At 42.3% G+C, this 25183-nt stretch overlaps 2 protein-coding genes across 2 annotated transcripts; both read right to left on the reverse strand.

The window, feature by feature from the left end:
* Nucleotides 1-1115: 1115 nt before the first annotated feature.
* On the reverse strand, nt 1116-10274 carry LOC115247131 (carnitine O-palmitoyltransferase 2, mitochondrial-like). Its single transcript, XM_029827625.1, has 5 exons — nt 9968-10274; nt 9650-9730; nt 5768-5874; nt 4455-5693; nt 1116-1774 (listed from the first exon to the last, which is right to left on the reverse strand). The coding sequence occupies exons 1-5, from the start codon at nt 10147-10149 to the stop codon at nt 1461-1463; spliced, it is 1923 nt and encodes a 640-aa protein (XP_029683485.1). The 5' UTR covers nt 10150-10274; the 3' UTR covers nt 1116-1460.
* On the reverse strand, nt 3207-24600 carry LOC115247134 (carnitine O-palmitoyltransferase 2, mitochondrial-like). Its single transcript, XM_029827634.1, has 3 exons — nt 24498-24600; nt 23186-24424; nt 3207-3271 (listed from the first exon to the last, which is right to left on the reverse strand). The coding sequence occupies exon 2, from the start codon at nt 24408-24410 to the stop codon at nt 23298-23300; it is 1113 nt and encodes a 370-aa protein (XP_029683494.1). The 5' UTR covers nt 24411-24424; nt 24498-24600; the 3' UTR covers nt 3207-3271; nt 23186-23297.
* Between the last annotated feature and the right edge of the window lie 583 nt (nt 24601-25183).

A 25183-nucleotide genomic window follows, 5' to 3' on the forward strand; every position in this document is an offset into this window, starting at 1 on the left:
TCCATTTCTTCTCTAATCAACCTTTATTTAGGTATCATCTGTTAAAATAAAAGTTGTTTCTAGGCATTTTACAGAATCCCAGGGCCTGACCCCCAACAAGCAACAGTAGAAAGAAAAAACTTCCCTTTAACAGGAAGAAACCTTGAGCAGGACCGGATCATGTTGAGCAGGGGTCACCAACCTTTTTGAAACCAAGAGCTACGTCATGGGTACCAAGTCGTGTGAAGGGCTACAGCTTGACACACTCCTCTAAAATAACAAATTGTGTGTCTGTGTGTGTGTATCAATAACTTAGAGTGGGTAACAGAAAAGATCAATATTCAACACTTTCTTATTATTAATCTCAGAAATTGTTCAGATGATCACTTCTACATTTGATCTGAATAAAATGTCGAGTTTTCACCAGACCCTTTCAACCATAAGAAACTGTAGTATCTGACCCGTTCTATGCAGGCTGTAAGGCCGCAATGTAAGGCCGCAATGTGTTTAGCAGCCAGCCTAAGCACCATATTAGGACATGCTCCACATGTGTGTCCTGTGTCTTCTTCCTTTATGTAAAAGGAGCTGCTAAAAGATGACACTGGAGCCTGTGGGCCCCTGGTTGTTCTCCATATGAGGAAAATAATGTGTTTACTTGACTGTATAAGAAGGAGGTATCGATGTAGACACCTCGGAGTTCTTCACTCCGATAGGGAGCTACTATCTATCTATCTATCTATCTATCTATCTATCTATCTATCTATTTATCTATCTATCTATCTATCTATCTATCTATCTATCTATCTATCTATCTATCTATCTATCTATCTATCTATCTATGTGTCAGTCAAGGAGGAAAAGGGGGAGGACAGGAAAAGGAGGTGTGAGGGTGAAGTTTTGATCACCTGCGCTGTTCATTCACTAGACTCAGATCAACCACGCAAACAACAGGAGTTCCTTGCAAGGGAGAGTCGAGCAGCAGTTCAAGCTTCCTCTGTCAACTCTGTTTGTCTGCTGCTCGCTCACCTCTTTTATTGGTGCAAACAAAAAATAGGTGTCTAAACAGGATCTCATAACTCATTGCCTTCTGACATCTTCTCCCATCTTAACGAACTTCTCTAATCTTGACCAACAGGATACATCTGCGTGCTGGGCTTGGTTGTAAGCAGCTTCAGCACTTTTACAAAACACTCTCATGTTCTTCTTTTCCTGTTAACATTCCTCGAACACTCAAAATCTACATATCATAGCATTTAAGGATGATACTAATAACAATTACAATAATTCTTCTCATAGAGGAGAGGAGAGGAGAGGAGAGGAGAGGAGAGGAGAGGAGAGGAGAGGAGAGGAGAGGAGGCCATGAATGGGAGACATACGCCTGTTCAGTTGATCAGGTTTCTGTACCCCTAAATGCTCCACCCACCTGTTCTAACTTTAGAGACTGGGGGGCACAAGTAAACCACCACCAACCACAGGTATATTTAACTGAGGGTTTTTTCTTCTAGGACAGTGAAAATGTCTTCTAAAGACTTGTTCACACATCGACTAAAATCCTTGTGACTGTCAGCCTGGTAGCTAGCAAAAGAGCAATTTATGGCATTATCCTGAAGAAAATAGTGAACACCAAATCCATCAGGCACATCTGGTGCAAAGACTGCCAACACTGAGGTGGCAACTGTGCTGGTAGGCAAGGTGAAGCCATCTAGGTCACAATCTGTATACAGGCTGTGCAGTTCCTGGTCCTTGGAAAGCGCCAGGTCACGCAGACCATAGAGATGACAGTATAAACCTTGGCCTGTCAGACAGAAAAATAATGTTTAATGTTAATGACAACATAGCACAAATTTGATTGCCCATGAAATCCCTCTTGGATGGTGTTCCTTTCTTTCTCATTTTTCCTCTCTCTCTCTCCAACTCTCTGTCTCTCTCTTGAGTCATCAATAGAGCTCCCGATAAGTAATGAACAATTCAATAAATGTTTTGAAAAAATCATATTAATGAGCGGTTTCAGTACAGTGAAAAGAACCACCGTTCCAATGATGGGTACTCAGAGAGATGGAGGAAACATTCATAAATAACTATTTTTTGGAGTTTATGAATCAATCCTGATAGATTATTGGAAGTGTGCTTCTTACATAAATCATTTTTTCTCTGACTTCTTGTTAATATTTTTGTTTTGGTATTATTGTTATTACATCCATCCATCCATCCATCCTCTACCGCCTATCCGGGGTCGGGTCACGGGGGCAGCAGCCTAAGAAGAGAAGCCCAGACTTCCCTCTCCCCAGCTACTTCTTCCAGCTCATCCGGAGGGATCCCGAGACGTTCCCAGACCAGTCGAGAGACATAGTCTCTCCAACGTGTCCTAGGTCTTCCCGGGGGTCTCACTGCTCTCTGCACTGCTTCCCCTTCCTCAGACGCCTGATGGTGGTCCAGCAACTTTTCGACGCCGTCCAAAAGTCGTTCTCCATGGCCTCACTGAACTCTTCCCATGCCCGGGTCTTTGCCTCGGCAACAGCCGTAGCTGCACTCCGCTTGGCCTGCCGGTACCTATCTGCTGCCTCAGGAGTCCCACAGGCCAGTAAGGCCCGATATGACTCCTTCTTCAGCTTGACGGTATCCCTCACCGCTGGTGTCCACCAGTGGGTTCGGGTGTTGCCGCCACGACAGGCACCAACCACCTTGCGGCCACAGCACCGGTCAGCTGCCTCAACAATGGAGGCACGGAACATGGTCCACTCGGACTCAATGTCCCCCACCTTCCCGGGGACATGGTCAAAGCTCTCCCGGAGGTGTGAGTTGAAGGTCCTTTTGACAGGAGACTCTGCCAGGCGTTCCCAGCAGACCCTCACAACATGTTTGGGCCTGCCGGGTCTGTCCAGCTTTCTTCCCCACCATCGGAGCCAACTCACCACCAGGTGGTGATCAGTTGACAGCTCCGCCCCTCTCTTCACCTGAGTGTCCAGAACATGCGGCCGCAAATCCGATGACACAACCACAAAGTTGTATTATTATATTATTATTATTATTATTATTATTATTATTATTATTATTATTATTATTATTATTATTATTATCTGAACAAGACTGAACAAGGAAAAGTAAGAAATGTGGTAAACTGAAAGAAGGACATAAGATTGCTCGATCTACAAATTATTATAATCGGAATTATCATTATGGAGAGACCAATTTTATTGTTTGCCAATCTGTATAGTTGTAACACCCTCTGTGATTTGACCTCTGATCAGGCAAGGGCTCAGGAAGGTGTGTTCTGAGGAAGCTGCTGCACTCCCTGTTGGCAGATGTATATCATTGAACAGTAGTAGCTTTTTATCTCCTTGAGAGTCACTTTTATGCTGTGGTTATAAAATATCACACACAGTAAATGCAGTATGTTCTGTCAAGGAAAAAGTTCAACATATGTTTGCTAGAGCCAGAAATGCCTGTAAAATAACTTGTACAGGTTCCAAAAAACTCCCATATGTCTTATCTAAAACCCTAGAGCAGGGGTCAGAAACCCAAAATGTTGAAAGAGCCATATTGAACCAAAAAAAAAATCTGTCTGGTGCCTTATATAAGCCTTATTATAAAGGCAACACATGCTGTAAGTGTCTATATTAGCTATATTAGCCTACTTTCAAAATGATAAGTGGGCTAATATATATAATGAGCATCGTGGAGAGAATGACTAACCACATGACCACTCTGCTGTAAGATGGTGCTGTAAGTTTAACTTCCGTTATAATGAGACGTTGAAATTAAATATTTCCTATACACATTTTTACAGCATTGGAAAACTTTAAGAATGTGTGTCATGTTTTTCCTGCTACAGAAATTATATATTCACACCACCAGCCACTCGGGAGGCACTAAAGAGCCGCATATGGCTCTACAGCCGTGGGTTGCCAACCCCGCCCTAGAGCATCAGTGAATTCTGTGAATTGGCTGATGGTGAATGTGACTGGGTTATAATCTGTGGAGCTGGGGGGAGAAAAGGAGTTATTGTTTCTTAACCATTGGTTATCAGTTGCTTCTTTTAGTTGCTGGAGATAGAGGTGCTCAGGTGGTGGGCTCTCTCCTGTCCTGTCTGAAGTTATCTGGGAAGTGGATTTTTCTGCACTTAGTGAATATTTGGTGGTTTTGGCTGATTTCTCTATTTTAAAGGGTTCTTCCCTCTTAGTGAGAGCCATCGCCTATTCAACTGACTCCAGCCCAATGTTTGAACTTTTTTTTTCCATTTGTGTGAATGTCCTCACAATATGATTTAATCATTTTGCATAAATTGGTATTTCAAACCATGTCTTATGCCCAAAAGCTTACCTTTTTGTTTTGTTTGCTTTTCTAGTCAAATTAGAAGTGAAGTTGTGAGATGGAATTAATTTTTGAAGGTTGTTCCAAAAGATTCAAAAGTATCTCCTCCCCTTTCTTTGCATTTACTGTGTCACAAATTATAGCTACAAAAATGTTAAACTCACCCATAGATGCTTCTTTGACAAGCTGCCTGTGGTACCTGGAGCATTGGTAGAGCATGGCCTTTAGTTGTTGTACGCTGTGTTGGTCTCGCTGACATACGAAGGCATTAGAACATTGTTTTGTGTAGGTGGTGGCTGATGGAATTATCTCTAAACGACCATGCTTAAATCTCGCCATGCTGAATGGCTCAGACGTAGGAACAGTTTGTCCACGCATCCTCAGGAAGCCCATTTGAAAAGCAAGCTGGGCCATACTGTCTGGGCTCAAGTTATTTTTCTTCATTGTTTCCTTCCCACCTTTCCCAAAGATCATAAAATCAATACTGAGTTGTGACACATGTAAATCAAAGTTGTTTTTGGCTTTCTTGATGCCGTTCTTCAGCACACTGTCCAGGTTAAACTGTAACTGATGCACAGCAGAAGCTGAATCCACTGCAGCAGCAACAGAGCCTGGGTGCACCTGCGGCTGCTCTGTTGAGTCTTTGTAGATTTTTCCCAAAATATCAGTCATGGTCATGCCATCACCCCAGGAGTGCTCCATGCAACTGCCAGCTTCACCAGATTTTGAAACATGGAGACTGAAAGACTTATCAAGCCACCTATTGCAGCCATTAGCCAGGAGCAAACTATGTAACATGTCATCACCCTTCTTTATACTTGCATCATCCAGACATAGACAGCAAGCAGCGCTGTCCACAAGCCTTAAATTGTCTGTATTTCCACAATTTACCAGTTTGTCCCTCAGTTCGGCCCACACGTCTCGGTTCTCACTGGTCAAGATTCCAATAGGAAAGGCAGGTGCTGGTGTCAGGTCAGTCAAAATGTAGTTCAAGTGGGCCTGGATCTCTGTAGGCTTCAACAAGTTTCCATCCCTGTCTACAACATCAAAAACATACATGTTGCCATTTCTCATAACAAGAACATGGCGGCCTTTCTCATTAGTAAAGAGCTCATCTCGGCCCTGTCCTGGAATTCGAGTTGTATTAAAGACACGATGGTACTGAGACATGTCCAGTGGGTAGGCGTCAACCATCTGAGCTCCATAAGGCTGGAAGTGTAAAACATTTGGCTCCAGTAGTCCAGCTCGCAGTGTTTTCATGTAGCGCAAAGTTGAGCAGAGCAGATTGGTGGCCCGCAGCAACTGTTGATTATACTCTGTCTTTGGGTCTGGTCGAAGCAGCACAAAAATATTGAAGTGCAGTAAAGATTTGCGATTTTTAAGATAAATGTCTAACCAGGGTCCTGAAAGAAAGTTATTCATCCATCAGTACATATAAATTGTTTCTGTTTTGTAATGATAAGAATGTTAAAATCACCTGAAATGTAGCTTGTGTGTTTGTTGATTTTATCCTTAGCTACCAGTTCCTTGTGTAGTTCTCTGCCGACACCATTCAGGAAGTCTTGGGCAATTTTCTCTGTGGTTCTCAGATCACAAGATGATAAACATTGTTACCAATAATATAATACAGTTATGGTGACAGTATTTTGATTTACTTCATTAAAACTTTGAAATTTCCATTTCCGCTGTTCAAACAAATGCATATGCATGCTGTATACACGTTCACTCCATCAAAGAAATAGTGATAACACATTGCTAGAATGTTAAAGAAGATGTTAGATGTTCTCCTTCAAAATGAAATTACACTTATTGCAGATTGGATAGTCAAAAACAATTTAGGTTTAAATGTATCGAAAACCAAATATGAATTTTGCACTCAGGCAAGATTTAAATTTATGCATCTCTTTAACTGGCAGCTGTGTTGGCCAGGTTAATGAGGTTAAACTCCTTGGGGTTCACAATGACAGTAAGTTATCATGGTAAAAACATGACAGTAAAATTGTAGGAAAAATGGGAAGGAATGATAAGATAATGCTCCTCCTTCCTTAGACCCAACACCACCTTGCAGGTTATCCAAGCTCTTTTCACACTCTGGCTGTCTGGTCATAAAGAGCTGCAAAGGCTGCAGTTAGTTCAAAATAGAGCAGCACGTCTTGTCCTTCGGTGTTCAATGACGAAAAACATGGACAAAATGCATGCTGATCTTGCCTGGCTTAATGCTGGAGACAGATAAATAAGATAATAAGATAATTTAACACAAAATAAGATGAAAAAATAAACAAATTAAGAATTAATAAGAAAATAAAGCAATCAGCAATAAATAAATAAATAATAATACAGCAGATATAGAAAAGTGAAGAAACCACATATAGTTGCTGCTGACCAGAGAAATTTAATTATTATTATTCACATTCAAATGTCTGTATTAACAGTTCTTTAACCTCTAACTTTCTGAACAAGAATGGATCATTGAACATGAGCTGTTCTGAACATGGCTTCTCTTGCCTACTTCTTGCTGCTAGAGACCTGACAGCGCTTCCTCTCACATAGCCGAGCCACATTTGGCTTGAGGGATGAAACAGTTGAGACCCTCAATAGGGCTTGAAGATGCTCATCAGTCAGTCTAGACTTGTACTTGTACTTATTGAAGTTCAAGGTGGAGAAGAGCTTTTCGCACAAGTATGTGCTCCCAAAAAGGCACATGGTCCGCTTGAACATCCGGGAAAGCTCAGGGAAGCTGGGGGTCAATTCTCTCAAAAATTGGCCAAGCTTGTCTGCTTTTCCACTAACCTCCCTGAACTTGGCTTTAAGTTCAGAGTTGCACTGAAGTTGCACACTCCATTTGCAGCACAGGAGGGGCATCTTGCACATCAAAAGAGAAGGGGTCCTCCTGCAGCTTCAAAATTACATCAACATACTTCTGATCACTGAATGGTGTTGAAATGGAATTTTATTGTGAAATGTAAATTGAGTGCAAAAGGAAGGGTTGAAATGGAAATTTAGGAGAGCAGATGAAGTCCCTTTGCCACCTCATGCATTTGCAAGAAACAAAGGTTCAAAGGAGACCAGCGTCAAACGACTGAGGGGGGGGGGGGGGACATTCTCAGTCATTCAACTTCTTGCGCCAGCCGGAACACCTGCTGTGAAGACACCAAACAACAAAGCATGCAGCGCGCACCTACTGTGTTGACGTCCTGTGTCCTGTGCATGCAGCACACACATGCTGTGAAGACGTCCTGTTTCCGCGCCTCAGAGGCGGGCCTTTGGCTATATAAGATCAGAGCTGTGAACACTTAGTAGAGATCTCTCCGCATGCTTCCGTGTATGTATCCTGACTGACTGACTGGAATAAAACCATCTCCTACGCAGTAACTTAGATTCATTGTTTACTTCTCAAAATGGCTAAAAATTCCGCAACAGTGTGCCTGCATCCATGAGTGTCTTGCATGCTGGGAAATGGCAAAGGTTTGCCTGAGAGACCTGGGCTTTCCATAACAAGGGTTTTGTGGTGAATGCTCTGACATTATCATAGGCAGCACTGACAAGTTGCCCCTGGCCTTGTAACTTCTTGTTCAGTACATTAAGTTCATGTGTTATGTCAACAAGAAAAGCTAAGTCCATGAGCCATTTGGGATCATTCATAACAGGAACAGCCACCCCATCCTTCTCCTCGAAGGCTTTCACTTCTTCTCTCAACTCAAAAAATCTCTTCAGCATGTTTCCCCTGCTGAGCTAACGTCCCCCAGTGAAGTAAAGCACATCTCCATATTCTGATTCCATCTCCTCTAAAAAAGTACGGAACCTTCTGTGCTTTAAACCCCTGGATTTGATGTGGTTGATGCATTTCACAACGACAGACATCACATTATCAAACTTCAGGCATCTGCTGCAAAGGACCTGCTGATGGATAATGCAGTGCAGAGCAATGGCCTCTTCCACACCCTCCTCTTCCAGTTTTTTGGAACAATTGCCACCAGTCCATTTTTTCTCCCTGTCATTGATGGCGCTCCATCGGTTGTTATTCCAACAAACCTCTTCCATTGCAAACCGGCATTCTGAATGGCATTACACAGCTGGTGAAATATCTCCTGACCTGTGGTCTGGCCATGCAATGGAATTACTATGAGCAACTCCTCCATCACTTCAAAATTGTCTTCAACACCACGGACATATATTGCGAGCTGGGCAGTGTCGATGATGTCTGTGGTATCATCAAGAGCAACTGAGTATACACTGAAACATTTTGCTTTCTCACAAAGTTGATCATAACTATCACTTGACAGGTGAGAAATGCTCTCTGCCATGGTGTTGGCAGAAAGGCTGATGTTGCTAAACTGATCTTTTTTTGGACAGACAATACCTGCAGCTTCTAATATGCACTTTTTGACAAATTCACCCTCCGTGAATGGCTTTCTTGCTTTAGCAATCATCTTCACTAACCACATAGCTAGCTTCGACTGCTGCCGTACTCTCTTTGGTTGCTTTCTTAAAGAAATCTTGTTGCCTCAATAGACGTGTTTTAAGATTGGCAACCCGGTTGGCTCTCTCATCTCCCTGGTATTTTGCATACTCCTCAGCATGGCTAGTTGTCAAATTGTATTCCTTATTCACTGCAACTTTCTCTCTGCAAATAAGACACGTCGGGGTGCCCCTGTGCTCAACAAAGAGTGCCCCTGTGCTCAACAAAGAAACTTTTTTTTTAAAGAGCACAGAAAGCCTGCAGCCACACCTGTACTGGTGGCACAGCTGAAAGGACAGGAAATGTGAGCCTATTTGAAATTCTTTTTCATGGGAGCAAAACAGAGCATGAATGAATAAAGTTATTGCTTCATACTGGCTGTCACTTGGAAAAATGTTTGAGACTTTCTGAACTTCACTGTGACGGTTTTGACAAAGCATCTGACAGTCCCTTGCTGTGGTGTTTGTGGATGAACATTCAGCTTTCAAATTCTGCACTTTTTCTCTTTATAATTTTTATACATGTTGTAAAAATCGAAATACCATTTACTATTCATATTATATTATGCTATGCAGTTCTAGTTTGCTGCTAGCTTTATTTTCCAGCCTTGTCCTTATGACCTGTACAGTGTAAATAAAGTGAACTTGAATATTTTGAAAGCGGCCATACATGTCTTAAAATATACATTATTTCTTGTATATGCACACTATTAAAGTTTGAGAGTTCTTATTACCCAGGCCAATCTAAACTACTGAATGAATTTAGGGGTTTTGTAAAATTGCTGAAAAGAACAAATCATCTTATAGTAATTGAAGGTTACAGATATGAAAAAATAAATCCATGTGCCATGAGTGTATATGCAATTTTAAAAAATATTGAAATATCAGTGTGGGAATTTACCTGAACTGGTGATCACTCAACAAAGGCCTCTTGGCAGCTAAAAACCTCCTCATAGTGTCCTCAAGATTTGGTATAGGAAGCCTGTTGTTGAAAAGAGTTTTGCATTTTCTGGTGGCCATCATATGTTAAGCAATATCAATGAAACACTGCAAGTTAACAACAGCAAGTGACAGAGTTGTGTTTGAAAGAACATTTCTATGAAAAGAGAAGAATAAAGAACAATTTGCAACAGTGTTCGTTTCCATTATTATTATTATTTTAATTTTGCAAAATAACTAAAGTTGAAGAAAATATGTATGACACATTTTAACTCCTTACCTGGGTAAACTCTTCTGGTAATGCATTGTTGGCACAAGACTTTGTTGCAAATAGTCACCTGAAGATGGCTTTTTGCTGCTGTAGTTTATTCTACGGATATCAAGAGCAGAGATTCTTAAATTCAATTTTGCAGGCTTCCCCAGTAATGCTGTGTACCGCGCAGAGAGTAGATTGGCCATCATGCCGAAAATAACGTTTCCAATTAGATTTTTTCAATTTTGCCTTTAAGATACAGTATGTCTCCGTGGAAATGGTTTTCTTTTACACAACAGACTTTAGTGTTCTGTGCAGACAAAACTCCCCCAGTGTGACTGTCTAAACAGACGAATATGCAGATGTTGGAACTGGTAAAACTACTTTGCTGCTAAAAACAAGAGGGTTTAACCACAGTTAATGTTTCAATAGAAGTTATGAGCTAGTATCCATAATCCATCAAGGGAACACTTTGTTGTGTAGCTACACATTGTGTAGCTGATGGCGGTGAGTGGGTGTGAAGGGGTGTGATGTTAGTCGTGAGAAGTTACTTTTGGTTTCCATGTACAAATAAACACATACTCACATGCATGCATACAATAAAATTTGTATTACGGGCTTCTGGTTTGGCTAATGCTGGAGTAAGACATACTGTGGAGCAGCTCACCCAGGCTTAATAAATACTTCATATTTGAGCAAGGGTCGGGTGGAGGGACTGGAGGAAGAATCACCAAAGACCGAGGGAAAAAGGAAAAAATACCAAAAGACAAAATAAACACAACTCAATGTCGAATGCTAGCAACACAGGACTAGTTCAAGCTAACACCCGTAGTGGAGTAGCGGCAAGTCAGAGGAATTCAGGAACAGACCTGGACTCTAGATGTATCATCAGTTAATGCAATTAATAGGCTAAAGAATGATATTCTGTAGCAGAATGATTGTACAAAAGAGGAAATTAATTAAGTGAGGCAAGAAGTCAAGTGGAAGCTCAATAATCTTGCAATACCAGTGCAGAGTCTATCATACCGTATTGATGAGGTCCTGGATGGAAAAGGTGGAGGGAAGGATCGAGGAGGCAACTAAGACACTCTGCACATATTTCAACCAACAAAGATTCGTGCAGAAAAAATTAACCCAATTAGAATCCTGATCGAGAAAAAACAACATTCATCTATGGAGCGGCAGAGGGGGAATAGGGAAAGTGAGTTGCTAGCATCAAGGCATTGACCTGAAAATACAGCGGGCTCATCGGACCCGTGTCCTGATGCATCCTGACCAATTGTTGTAATCTACTTGGTCTTTACCACCCTCAGGAGAAGGAGACCAACATGGCCCAGAGAGAGAGGAAAAAATACAGGTGTTCCATAGAAGACACACAGGAATCGTGAATGCAGACTTAAACTTCATGGTATGAAACCCCAAGACTCTGGTGTGAATGGGTATTTTCTTTCTAAGAAGCTGCAGCTAACTGTCCCAGAAAGCATGCTAACAAAAGCAGCTGCACTTCCTCACTACAGTCTCTCACCATTGCAGTCCTGGATTTCCTGTAAAATCATTATGGACCATGAACTTTTAAGTGACTTTTACAGGGACTTCCTGACAAGCCTGGTAGGCCACCAAGATGTGTCCATTGAGGTGAATGCGGTTGTGTCTCGTGTTTCTGTGCTGGCTGGTGTTTGTTTTTACCTTACCTCACTCTGTTTTTTGTCTGAAGTGCAGTGGAATAGAGGTTGTTTATGATTGGCCAACATTTTTTTCTCACTCGCTGATCATTTGCAATAACCTTGTCTATATAAAACCACCTGGGAGGTCTACCCAACGCCAGATGAATATATTAACTGCCGTGGGCACCTTCTGTGTTTTACAGGAGAACTTTTCCTGCTTATACACTTGATTTTTGTGGTTCAAGTGAGATTGATTCACCTCACAGTTTTTGTGTTCATTACATTTTTCATTAAGCCGAAGTCTCTTTTTACATTGCTACAACTGAAATGCTGCCCACAGCTAAGCTCTCCCCAAATCTTTAGGCTGATGGTATTCAAGTGCAATGTTGGGTATATTCATTGCAACAATTTAAGGAGGCTCAAAAAAAACAAACTTCTTGCGTTCTGCTGGATACACATGCTGACATTCTTAGTCTGCTTATCTTGTGGAATGGGGAGGAACTGCTGCTAACTATCATGGTTTAAAGCAAAAACAAAATTGTTTTGCTCAGCCTTATGGTGGATCCTCCACAATTCTCATAAGATGGCAAGCATCAGGCTCTGCGGATCAAGCTTGTTTTGGGGATTCTTGTGGGGCCTGATTTTAATTCCCTGTAATGTCTATGCAGACTATTATCAGGGAATGAATACATCGAGACAGAGCCTGATGGAAAAGCTGCAATGTTGCAACATTAATGTTCTGCTGGGAACTGGGAATAATTGTGCGCTATAAAGTATTTGCGTTAATCCACAGTTTTCTGACTGAAATAAATAGAAACATGGTGGGATTCCCCACTTTGCACAATCAGATAATGGAAACAAGCCATGAGACGGAAATGCAAGAAGAGGAACTTTACATTTCAGAACAAATAAATTATTTATTCACCAAGGAGCCACCAATCCTGCAACATGCCAGCTTGTAGCCTGTTTTCCAACTACGTTGGTTGGAAAACATTAACGGTGTGTTGATCTGGGCCACCTCCCAACAATGTTGGCTAATTGCATTTGCTCATCACAGATGATCTGTACATTGACTCAATGAAAATGCTTCCTGTTTACATAAAAATAAATTCATCTCATGGTGCATTTATAGCAATGTGTATGCAGTTGATAGCTCTGATTAAATTAGGACAACAGCCTCTCACTGCAATTTGCACTTTTGTGTTAGCCTGTCCAACTGGGAATTTCATACATGGGAGGAATTTGATATATGTGGCGAACATTTGGACAATTCCATCCCACATTCCTGACATGGCTCAGCTCAGTGTTGACTACTTCAGTTCTGATCGGTTGGCCAGTTCAATCAATCAATCAATCAATCTTTATTTATATAGCGTCTTATACAATCAAAATTGTTTCAAGGCGCTTTCCAGAATCCCAGGGCCTGACCCCAGACAAGCAACAGTGGCAAGGAAAAACTCCCCTTTAACAGGAGGAAACCTTGAGCAGGACCAGGCTCATGTAGGGGGACCCTCCTGCTGATGGCCGGCTGGGTAAAGAGAGAGGAGAAGGTGGAGGACAGGTAGAGGATCGGATAGGTAGGAGAGGAGAGGGGTAGAGGAGAGAAGTAGAGTGAAGGGGAGGTAGAGGAGAGGAGAAGGAGGAGGAGGGGAAAGAGGAGAGGAAAGGAGAGGAGAGGAGAGGAGAGGAGAGGAGAGGAGAGGAGAGGAGAGGAGAGGAGAGGAGAGGCACAGAGCACAGAAACACACACAAATAATATGATATACAATCACTTCAGCGGGGCTGGAGGTCATTATGCAGCTCCGAGGGCGGCAATACCTGTAAATAAATAGGGGGGGGGGAGAAGCAGAAAAACTACACAAGAATCAGCATAACTAGTCTGCTTGATGAGGAGAGGAAAGGAGAGGAAACCATGACCCAGTGGAGTGACAGAGGCCTGTCAGGTGATCATGTTTCCGGACCCCGGCAGCCTTGGCCTATAACAGCATAACTAAGATGTGACCTAACGATTAGACGACCCCCTAAGTATGATAATTTGTCTGTCCTCAGAGGTCCTCAGAGGCCTAGCCTCTGAGGACCTTGTAGGTCAAAAGAAGGGTTTTAAAAATTATTCTAAATTTAACGGGCAGCCAATGAAGCGACGCCAGTACAGGAGTAATGTGATCTCTTTTGTCAATACCTGTCAGAACTCTGGCTGCAGCATTTTGGATCAACTGGAGGCTTCTTAAAGAGTTGTTTGGACACCCTGATAATAAAGAGTTACAGTAGTCCAGCCTGGAAGTAACAAATGCATGGACTAACTTTTCAGCATCATGCCGCGTCAGCAGTTTCCTGATCTTTGTGATGTTCCTCAAGTGAAAAAAGGCACTTCTAGAGACTAATTTAATGTGTGAGTTGAAGGAGAGATTTTGATCAAAAGTTACTCCTAGATTCCTCACAGAGAGACTAGATGTTAATGAGATACCATCTAGAGTGATCATGTGATCTAATCTATCCCTGAGAGGTTCAGGACCAAACACCATGACCTCAGTTTTTCCTGGGTTAAGGAGGAGGAAATTTTAAGACATCCAGGACTTTATGTCTTTAAGACAGGTCTGGAGCTTCACTAACTTCTCTGTCTCCTCGGGTTTCATGGATAAATAGAGCTGAGTGTCATCAGCATAACAATGAAAATTTATCCCATGCTGCCGAATAATGTTCCCTAAGGGAAGCATGTACAATGTGAAGAGGATTGGTCCGAGTACAGAACCTTGAGGAACTCCATGGCTAACCCTACTGTATGAGGAGGGAACACCATGGACATGGGCAAACTGGTATCTATCAGATAAGTATGATCTAAACCAGTCTAGTGCTGTCCCTTTAATCCCAATCACATGTTCCAGTCTCTGTAACAGGATGCTGTGATCAACTGTATCAAAAGCAGCACTGAGGTCCAGCAGAACCAGCATAGAGACCAGTCCATGATCGGAAGCTATGAGAAGATCATTAGTGACTTTAAGAAGTGCTGTTTCTGTGCTGTGGTGAGCACTAAAGCCTGACTGAAACATCTCAAACAGGCTGTTCCTCTGCAGGTGCTCCAGTAACTGAGTCACCACCACCTTCTCTAGAACTTTAGAGATAAAAGGAAGGTTGGATATTGGCCTATAATTTGCTAAGACATCAGGATCCAGTGATGTTTTTTTAAGCAACGGCTTAATCACTGCCATCTTGTAGGACCGGGGTACATAACCTGACACTAAAGAACCATTGATCTGTTCCAGGATAGAGCTGCCTATCAATGGTAAAACATCCTTCAACAGGTGTGTTGGGATGGGATCTAAAAGACACGTGGTGGTCTTGGATTTCTGAATTAGCGATGACGCCTCAGAAGAATATATAGGGCTGAAGGAGCTTAAGGGCTCGTTGGAGACCCTGTATGTTCCCACAGTCGGCACATCTGGTGATGGTCCAGTTGTTGGTACAGTTCTCGCGTAAAATCATTATGGACCATGAACTTTTAAGTGACTTTTACAGGGACTTCCTGACAAGCCTGGTAGGCTACCAAGAGGTGTCCATTGAGGCGAATGCGGTTGTGTCTCGTGTTTCTGTGCTGGCTGGTGTTTGCTTTTACCTTACCTCACTGTTTTTTGTCTGAAGTGCAGTGGGATAGAGGTTGTTTATGATTGGCTAACATTTTTTTATACACTCGCTCATCATTTGCAATAGCCTTGTCTATATAAAACCACCTGGGAGATCTACCCAACGCCAGATGGCTATATTATGTTGGATTGCAATACCTCTTGTGTATCACTGCCAATCCGCGCGTTCTTTAAATGAAGACTTCAAGTAAACAAATGCCAATTTCAAAATGTATTTAGCACATATAATCAATTCAAGATACAAATATACAGAGCTCTGGGCCAGTTCATAACCCTACCAACAACAGAGTCAATTGTCAGGGCATGAAGTCTGACGACCTAACTATCCCTTGACCCAGTCTTTTATAGAAAGATATATGTAAATTATTGATGCTAATTCAGTCCAATCCAGTCCTTCTTCTTGGATGACCCCATCTTCTTCTTCCAGCCTCCTTTGGTGTTGGTGCGGTCCTTCTTCTCCATTATCTTTCCCAGATGGCCAGGTCCGAGGTCATATTCCTGCCAAGGAACTTATCAACACCAGTAAACTATGCTGTCATGTTTTACGATGGGGGTCTACCATTTCCTGTCTGCCTGGCTCCAACTGTCTGAACAGTATCAGGTCAAGGAAGGGTCAACTGACTTGCTTATGTGTATTCCTACAAAAGATTATATAGTATTCCTAACTTCTAAACTAACTGTAACATAAAACAAAAACATATAGTATAACACATGCTAATAAGATAAAAGATGCTAACAAGATAAAATAATTCTCTTCAATTAACTGCCGTGGGCACCGTCTGTGTTTTACAGGAGAACTTTTCCTGCGTATTCACTTGATTTTTGTGGTTCCAGTGAGATTGATTCACCTCACAGTCGCTCATCATTTGCAATAACCCATTGAGCCCATTGTAGTGAGCACAGGTAGGGCGTGGCCCCTGTCACACTCTGTTGAAATGGTGTTAAGGTGGCTTTAACATGTTGTGTTGACGAGTTCAGTTCTGATCGGTTGGCCAGTTCTCGCGATTCCTGAGTATCTGAGCCCATTGTAGTGAGCACAGGTAGGGCGTGGCCCCTCATCATGTCACACTCTGTGGAAACGGTGTTAAGTTGGCTTTAACATACCTAAATCAAATCTAATCAACCTTTATTTAGGTATCATCTGTTAAAATAAAAGTTGTTTCTAGGAACTTTACAGAATCCCAGGGCCTGACCCCCAACAAGCAACAGTAGAAAGAAAAAACTTCCCTTTAACAGGAAGAAACCTTGAGCAGGACCGGGATCATGTAGAGCAGGGGTCACCAACCTTTTTGAAACCAAGAGCTACGTCATGGATACCAAGTCGTGTGAAGGGCTACCGCTTGGCACACTCCTCTAAAATAACAAATTGTGTGTGTGTAACAGAAAAGATCAATATTCAACACTTTATTATTATTAATCTCAGAAATTGTTCAGATGATCACTTCTACATTTGATCAGAAAAAAATGTCGAGTTTTCACCAGACCCTTTCAACCATAAGAAACTAAACCATTTTAACATAAACTATGTTGAACCATGTTTTAAAAAGTTATGCAACATTTAAAAAAAAATTAACTGTCATATTGAATAAATCTTAACTGAACAAATCTACTGCAATTCTGCTCAAAATCTGTTCCATTTTATAAACACACTTTTTAACTCCTGGGCCTTCTCTTACTGTAGAATGCTGCTCGTCTGCTGCTCGCTCACCTCTTTTATTGGTGCAAACAAAATGGGTGTCTAAACAGGATCTCATAACTCATTGCCTTCTGACATCTTCTCCCATCTTAACGAACTTCTCTAATCTTGACCAACAGGATACATCTGGGTGCTGGGCTTGGTTGTAAGCAGCTTCAGCACTTTTACAAAACACTCTCATGTTCTTCTTTTCCTGCCAACATTCCTCAAACACTCAAAATCTATACATCATAGCATTTAAAGATAATACTAATAACAACAATTACAATAATTCTTCTCACATTTCCCTCCTGTTTATCATTAAATGCGTCTAGAATTTCATCATCAGTATTACATCTTTACATTTTCATGAAATTTCAATACAGCTTAAGACATCTTAAACAGTTCTTTTACATCTTGTATTATGTTGATCCATTCTTCTTCTGATTCCTCTTCATCGTCGTCCAGTAGAAATCGTTCTTCCACCTGCAGCAAAGTGCTAGTAACAACTGATCCCACGAGCCGGCCAATGCAACCCCGAACAAGAGTTACTACACAACAAGCTAGTATGGCTAATACTAGCAGTACTATCCCTATCATCATTCCTATCTTGAACAGTAGTTCCCTCCACCCCGACAGAATTTTTGTAAGCCAGTCTGGTGGAGGACTACCATCGTCAATCATAGCTTTCTGTAGCTTAGTTAAATTTCTCAACACGCTATCTATCAGGTGACCGTCCGCATCATTCTCTGGGATGAACGTACAACAGTAATCTCCTACCATTGCACAAACTCCTCCGTGGGGGGCTGTTATGAGATCTAAGGCCATCCTATTCTGCATGGTCATCAGTCTTAGCGCTGTCATTTCTTCCTTGACTCCTGTGAGAGCAACTTTTGTCAAATTAGTAAACACGTTCAGCCTATAGTCAACCGTTTCCAATCTCAATATGTTCTTTCCTACTCCTATCCACGGAAAGAGAGTCAAGGTCACTTTATCTCCGGTTGACCAATGCTTAATCTCTTGTGGTACATCTGTGCCCCACACTGAGTCGTGTGGTTTGAACTCGTATTCATTCAAATCTCGTTTAAAACGCTTGTGTGCTATGTTCTCGGTGTTGTTGGCATAGATTATAATTGTGTGATCTTTGAGATGTACAGGAGCACACACTCCTGACCAGTTTGCTGGTAGGTGTGCATACGCATTGTGTCCACATAACCACCATCCCTTATCCACTAATTTCGTACCTTTGTCTTCTGGTGTGAAAGTGGGATAGTTGCATGTACAGTTATAACCTTCTGGACACCTCTGTGTTGCTTCATCGAAGGTAAATAAACCACAGAGGTGCCGGGGGTCATCAATACACTCCTGTTCGCATTGCTCGGAACTTTTATGCTGCTGTAAACACGTTTTCCGATAATACCGATTAGTTGTAGAGTTTGATTCCACATCTTCATTGATTCCCAGTGTGCATGCCGTATAAACAACTTTACAGGTATCCTTGTGTAACGACCCCAAATCTCTACCACCACTTCGTGCATAACAGTATGTGTGGTTTGTCGCACCTAACACAGGGAATCTGAATCTATTGGCTTTCCCTGTCATGGTCCGCAGTGGCTCTTGGGTGCAATTGCTGCGAGCGAACCACATTCCATCCAACAGCTTCAGTGTGAAATTCGTGTCACGGCTTAGCCCTATATGGACAAAACACTGTCCTTCACTCCCTGTCATCGGTTCAGCAGTTATTCGCGGTGTATGCATGGAAACTGGTAACATAGAACAAACGTAACAACGAGAATGATTCTGTGTCCGAGCTGTGAAATTAGCATAGCGCCACCATGTATTCAAACCATAAATGTGTGGGGACTCTGGATCTTGTTCTAACCATGAATGTCCTAAGTGGCTAACTACGGTGCGTTTAGCGCTTGCGTAGCTTTTATCCTGTCTCAGAGCATCATTCTGTCCCTGATTACCTCCCTCCTGTCGGAAGTTCCACAGGCCGAAACTCACGAGTCCCACCGTCACAGCACTCACCACAATTAGGAAGAACAACTTCATCTCCTTTTAAATGTCCTTCTCAGGTTCCGACGGGGTTCAGCCGTTGCTGGACCTATACAGGCTGTCAGCCGTTTACGGATTAACCGCCACTGCTCCCTCGCCTTCACCTGGAAGAATTTTCTGTTTCTTACAATGGGAAAGGTGTATCCACGACAGTTTCCCGTCCACTCGAACTGCAGTCTTTGTGGTCAGCTGTAGTTGATAAGGACCTTCCCACCTAGGCGTGTTCCACCTCTTTCGCACAAACTTCTTCACCCACACGTAGTCGCCCAGTTGAATGGGTTCCTGGGGGGTGTAATCTGTGGAAGACACAGGACTAGGCAGAACATTTACAGTATTCACACATCGGTTGAGTAACACCTTTTTTAGATAATCTGCTATTGTTTCCTCAACATGTTCTAACTCATTTGTTGTTGCAAAGTATGGTAGGCAATAAGGCTGCCCATATAATGCTTCAAAAGGTGTGATGCCTGTTTTCTTGTGTGGTGTTATATGCATCCATAATTTCACCAGGTCGAGACAAAACATCCAGTTCTTTCCTGTCTCCTCCATACACTTCTTTAGTCTGTTCTTAATAGTACCGTTGACTCTTTCAACCAACCCTGCACTCTGAGCGTGGTATGCACAGTGATTCTTCAAATCAATTTCCAAGTTACTCCTACAGTTTTCACTGCCTCATTTACAAAATGGCTTCCATTGTCGCTCCAGATGACCTTCAGGATACCAAACCTGGGAATGATCTCTCTACATAGGACTTTTGCCACTGTTAGTGCATCTGCTTTTGCCGTGGGGAAAATTTCTACCCACCTACTAAATCCATCTAACACTACTAGACAATATTGTTTACCTTCACATGGTGTTAGCTGAATAAAATCTAGAAAAACTGTGTGAAATGGATGATTTGGTAATGGTGTAGTGCCTGCAGGGGCCTTAAGGGCTCCCTGTGGGCTGTGTTTTACACAAACAGCACATTGTGAATTTGCTGCAGCCTTTGCAGCTTTATCAGCAAAGGCATTGCCTTGGGAGACTGCATCTGTGTTGTTAGTATGTGCAGTGCATTTAGTACATACAGCTATTTTACGTGGCTGCTGTACTGCAGCCAATAACTTTCTTAGCAGTTCTGCATGCATGACCGGTTTGCCGGTCGACGTTTTCATCCCTCTCAAATTCCATTGTTGAGCAAACACAAACAGTGCGGAAAATGCATATTGACTATCTGTGTAAATGGTAACATCTTGTCCTTTGCTTAATTTACAAGCACGTGTGAGTGCGACGAGTTCTGCAGCTTGAGCAGAATAGGAGGAGGGAAGTGATTTCGCCTCCACCACCTCGGTTGCTGTAACTACTGCATATGCGGTTCTAGTGCGTCCACAGTCATCCTTTCTCGATGATCTATCCACAAAGAGTATCCGTCCTGTAGTCAACGCAACATCACTAAGATCTGGTCGCGGCAGGACCGTAATGGAGACCTCATCCAGGCAGTTGTGCTGGTGTCCCTCTTCTGCGGTGGGTAGCAGCGTTGCTGGGTTTAAGGTCGTGCAGCGACGAATCGTCAGATTCGGCTGAGACAGCAACACTGCCATGCAGGAAAGATGACGTGCGGGCGACAGGAACGCTATCTTACTTTGTAGCAGCAGTATTGACACCGCATGTGGCACTAGCAAAGTTAGCTTATGGTATAGCACCACTCCTGCGGAGGCTTTTACTGCCTCGGACGCTGCCACCACTGCTTTAACGCATGGCGGGAGTGCACAAGCTACGGGATCTAGCTTGTGGGAGTAGTAGGCTATGGGCTGCCTCTTATCTCCGTGCTTCTGCAATAAAACTGAAGTCATAAAATCACCCTTGCAGTCAACAACCTGCTCAAAAGGCTTCTGATAGTCTGGCAGCTTTAACACTCCAGCACCTACAAGGGCCTGTTTTATGTGCATAAATGCTTCTTCAGCTTCAGGGGTCCATGTTAACACAGCAGTCATTGCTAAGGGATTATCATACATCAATGCTTGTAAAGGGGCAGTTATTTTTGCATAATCTAAGATCCATGATCTGCAAAAATTCACTAGTCCTAAGAATGACATCATCTGCTTCTTTGTTTTTGGTTTCAGAGCATCAAGCACTGCTGTTTTCCTCGACTCAAGAACAGCTCTTCCATTGTGTGTCAGAACATGGCCCAGATAGACCACTTCCTGCTTCACCAGTTGCAGTTTGCTTTTGCCTAATTTATGGCCTTGTGAGGCTAGCCAGTATAAGAATGCTAGTGTGTCTGACCAACAATCTCCCTCTATTTTTGATGCCATGAGGATGTCATCCACGTAGACGAGGATTTGACTTCCACACGGAGGTTTAAACTTAGCTAATGATGACATCATTATCTGAGAGAAGATTGTGGGACTCTCACAGTAGCCCTGAGGTAACCTTGTCCAGGTGTACCTCCGTCCTTGAAACGTAAATGCAAACCAAAACTGGCTGTCTGGATGTACTGGTACAGAGAAAAATGCATTGGATACATCGATCACCGTGTACCACTGATGTTCAGGGTTTAAGTCGTTCAGCAGAGTGTATGAATCTGCGACTAAGGGAGACCTAGGGACCACTGCAGCATTTACAGCTTGCAGGTCCTGCACCATCCGCCAACCGGTAGAGGGTGGTGCCTTCCTTACTGGAAATAGGGGTGTATTTACAGGAGATTCAGGACACTCTCTGATAACTCCTGCTTTAAGCAGTGAGTTAAATACCGGAACAATACCCTCCTGTGCGTCAGTCTTAAGGGGATATTGTCTCTGAAATGGTCTATAATCTGATTTAGGAATTATTTTTACAGGTTCTGCTCCTTTTATAAGACCTACATCCGCAGGTCCTTCTGACCATAATTCAAGGGGAAGTTCTTTCAGCTTCTCCTCTTCCTCCTGTGTGAGGAAGATGTTTTCTTCTCATGAACTCTGGTCTGTGAGATGCGTTGCTGGATGTGTCAGCAACCACGCTTTAAGGGGAATACAGTATATCATTGTACAGTAGTAGCTTTTTATCTCCGTGAGAGTCACTTTTATGCTGTGGTTATAAAATATCACACACAGTAAATGCAGTATGTTCTGTCAAGGAAAAAGTTCAACATATGTTTGCTAGAGCCAGAAATGCCTGTAAAATAACTTGTACAGGTTCCAAAAAACTCCCAGATGTCTTAACTAAAACCCTAGAGCAGGGGTCAGAAGCCCAAAATGTTGAAAGAGCCATATTGGACCAAAAAAAAATCAGTCTGGTGCCTTATATAAGCTTTATATAAGCCTTATTATAAAGGCAACACATGCTGTAAGTGTCTATATTAGCTATATTAGCCTACTTTCAAAATGATACGTTGGCTAATATATATAATGAGCATCGTGGAGAGAATGACTAACCACATGACCACTCTGCTGTAAGATGGTGCTGTAAGTTTAACTTCCGTTATAATGAGATGTTGAAATTAAATATTTCTTATACACATTTTTACAGCATTGGAAAACTTTAAGAACGTGTGTCATGTTTTTCCTGCTACACAAATTATATATTCACACCACCTTTTTCCATTATCATATTTTTCAAAAAGCTCCACAGAGCCACTAGGGAGGCACTAAAGAGCCGCATGCGGCTCTACAGCCGTGGGTTGCCAACCCCGCCCTAGAGCATCAGTGAATTCAGTGAATTGGCTGATGGCGAATGTGACTGGGTTATAATCTGTGGAGCTGGGGGGAGAAAATGAGTTATTGTTTCTTAACCATTGGTTATCAGTTGCTTCTTTTAGTTGCTGGAGATAGTGGTGCTCGGGTGGTGGGCTCTCTCCTGTCCTGTCTGAGGTTATCTGGGAAGTGGATTTTTCTGCACTTAGTGAATATTTGGTGGTTTTGGCTGATTTCTCTATTTTGAAGGGTTCTTCCCTCTTAGTGAGAGCCCTCGCCTATTCAACTGACTCCAGCCCAATGCTTGAACTTTTTTTTTCCATTTGTGTGAATGTCCTCACAATATGATTTAATCATTTTGCATAAATTGGTATTTCAAACCATGTCTTATGCCCAAAGGCTTACCTTTTTGTTTTGTTTGCTTTTCTAGTCAAATTAGAAGTGAAGTTGTGAGATGGAATTAATTTTTGAAGGTTGTTCCAAAATATTAAAAAGTATCTCCTCCCCTTTCTTTGCATTTATGGTGTCACAAATTATAGGTACAAAAATGTTAAACTCACCCATAGATGCTTCATTGACAAGCTGCCTGTGGTACCTGGAGCACTGGTAGAGCATGGCCTTTAGTTGTTGTACGCTGTGTTGGTCTCGCTGACAAACGAAGGCATTAGAACATTATTTTGTGTAGGTGGTGGCTGATGGAATAAGCTCTAAACGACCATGCTTGAATCTCGCCATGCTGCATGGCTCAGACGTAGGAACAGTTTGTCCACGCATCCTCAGGAAGCCCATTTGAAAAGCAAGCTGGGCCATACTGTCTGGGCTCAAGTTATTTTTCTTCATTGTTTCCTTCCCACCTTTCCCAAAGATCATAAAATCAATACTGAGTTGTGACACATGTAAATCAAAGTTGTCATTGGCTTTCTTGATGCCGTTCTTCAGCACACTGTCCAGGTTAAACTGTAACTGATGCACAGCAGAAGCTGAATCCACGGCAGCAGCAACAGAGCCTGGGTGCACCTGCGGCTGCTCTGTTGAGTCTTTGTAGATTTTTCCCAAAATATCAGTCATGGTCATGCCATCACCCCAGGAGTGCTCCATGCAAATGCCAGCTTCACCAGATTTTGAAACATGGAGACTGAAAGACTTATCAAGCCACCGATTGCAGCCATTAGCCAGCAGCAAACTATGTAACATGTCATCACCCTTCTTCATACTTGCATCATCCAGACAGAGACAGCAAGCAGCGCTGTCCACAAGCCTTAAATTGTCTGTATTTCCACAATTTACCAGTTTGTCCCTCAGTTCGGCCCACACGTCTCGGTTCTCACTGGTCAAGATTCCAATAGGAAAGGCAGGTGCTGGTGTCAGGTCAGTCAAAATGTAGTTCAAGTGGGCCTGGATCTCTGTAGGCTTCAACAAGTTTCCATCCCTGTCTACAACAGCAAAAACATACATGTTGCCATTTCTCATAACACGAACATGGTGGCCTTTCTCATTAGTAAAGAGCTCATCTCGGCCCTGTCCTGGAATTCGAGTTGTGTTAAAGACACGATGGTACTGAGACATGTCCAGTGGGTAGGCGTCAACCATCTGAGCTCCATAAGGCTGGAAGTGTAAAACATTTGGCTCCAGTAGTCCAGCTCGCAGTGTTTTCATGTAGCGCAAAGTTGAGCAGAGCAGATTGGTGGCCCGCACCAAATGTTGATTATACTCTGTTTTTGGGTCTGGTGGAAGCAGCCCAAAAATATTGAAGTGCAGCAAAGATTTGCGATTTTTAAGATACATGTCTAACCAGGGTCCTGAAAGAAAGTTATTCATCCATCAGTACGTATGAATTGGGTTTTTTTTGTAATATAAGAATGTTAAAATCACCTGAAATGTAGCTTGTGTGGTTGTTGATTTTATCCTTAGCTACCAGTTCCTTGTGTAATTCTCTGCCGACACCATTCAGGAAGTCTTGGGCAATTTTCTCTGTGGTTCTAAGATTACAAAATGATAAACATTGTTGGAAGAATTAGGTAAATATCTGACAGTTATCGTGACAGTATTTTCTTTTTCTTCATTGAAAATCTTGAAATTTACATTTCCGGTGTTCATAGTTGAATCTAACATTTTGCAAGTAGGCATACTTGTTTTACAAGATACACGATTCCTTGTCTCTGCAGTTACACTCGGAGAATTATTTTTACCCTGGCCCATCCCAACTATTGGCTGAATTTAGGATATTTGTTAAATTGCTTCTAATAATAAATCATATTATAGGAATTGGAGGTTACATATAGGAGAAAAAATGCATGTGGTGTATGTTATCGAGAAAATGTTGAAATATCAGTGTGGGAATTTACCTGAACTGGTGATCACTCAACAAAGGTCTCTTGGCAGCTAAAAACCTCCTCATAGTGTCCTCAAGGTTTGGTATAGGAAGCCTGTTTTTAAAAAGATTAATGCTTTTTCTGGTCTCCATCCTATGTTAAGAAATATCACTGAGGTAATAATATTGCCAGATAATTACTATTTACAGGTCAGACTTGAGATGAAACGGAGTATTCTGTCCTACA

Source organism: Takifugu rubripes, chromosome 20 (assembly GCF_901000725.2).
Source record: "Takifugu rubripes chromosome 20, fTakRub1.2, whole genome shotgun sequence".
In the NCBI taxonomy this organism is placed as follows: domain Eukaryota; kingdom Metazoa; phylum Chordata; class Actinopteri; order Tetraodontiformes; family Tetraodontidae; genus Takifugu; species Takifugu rubripes.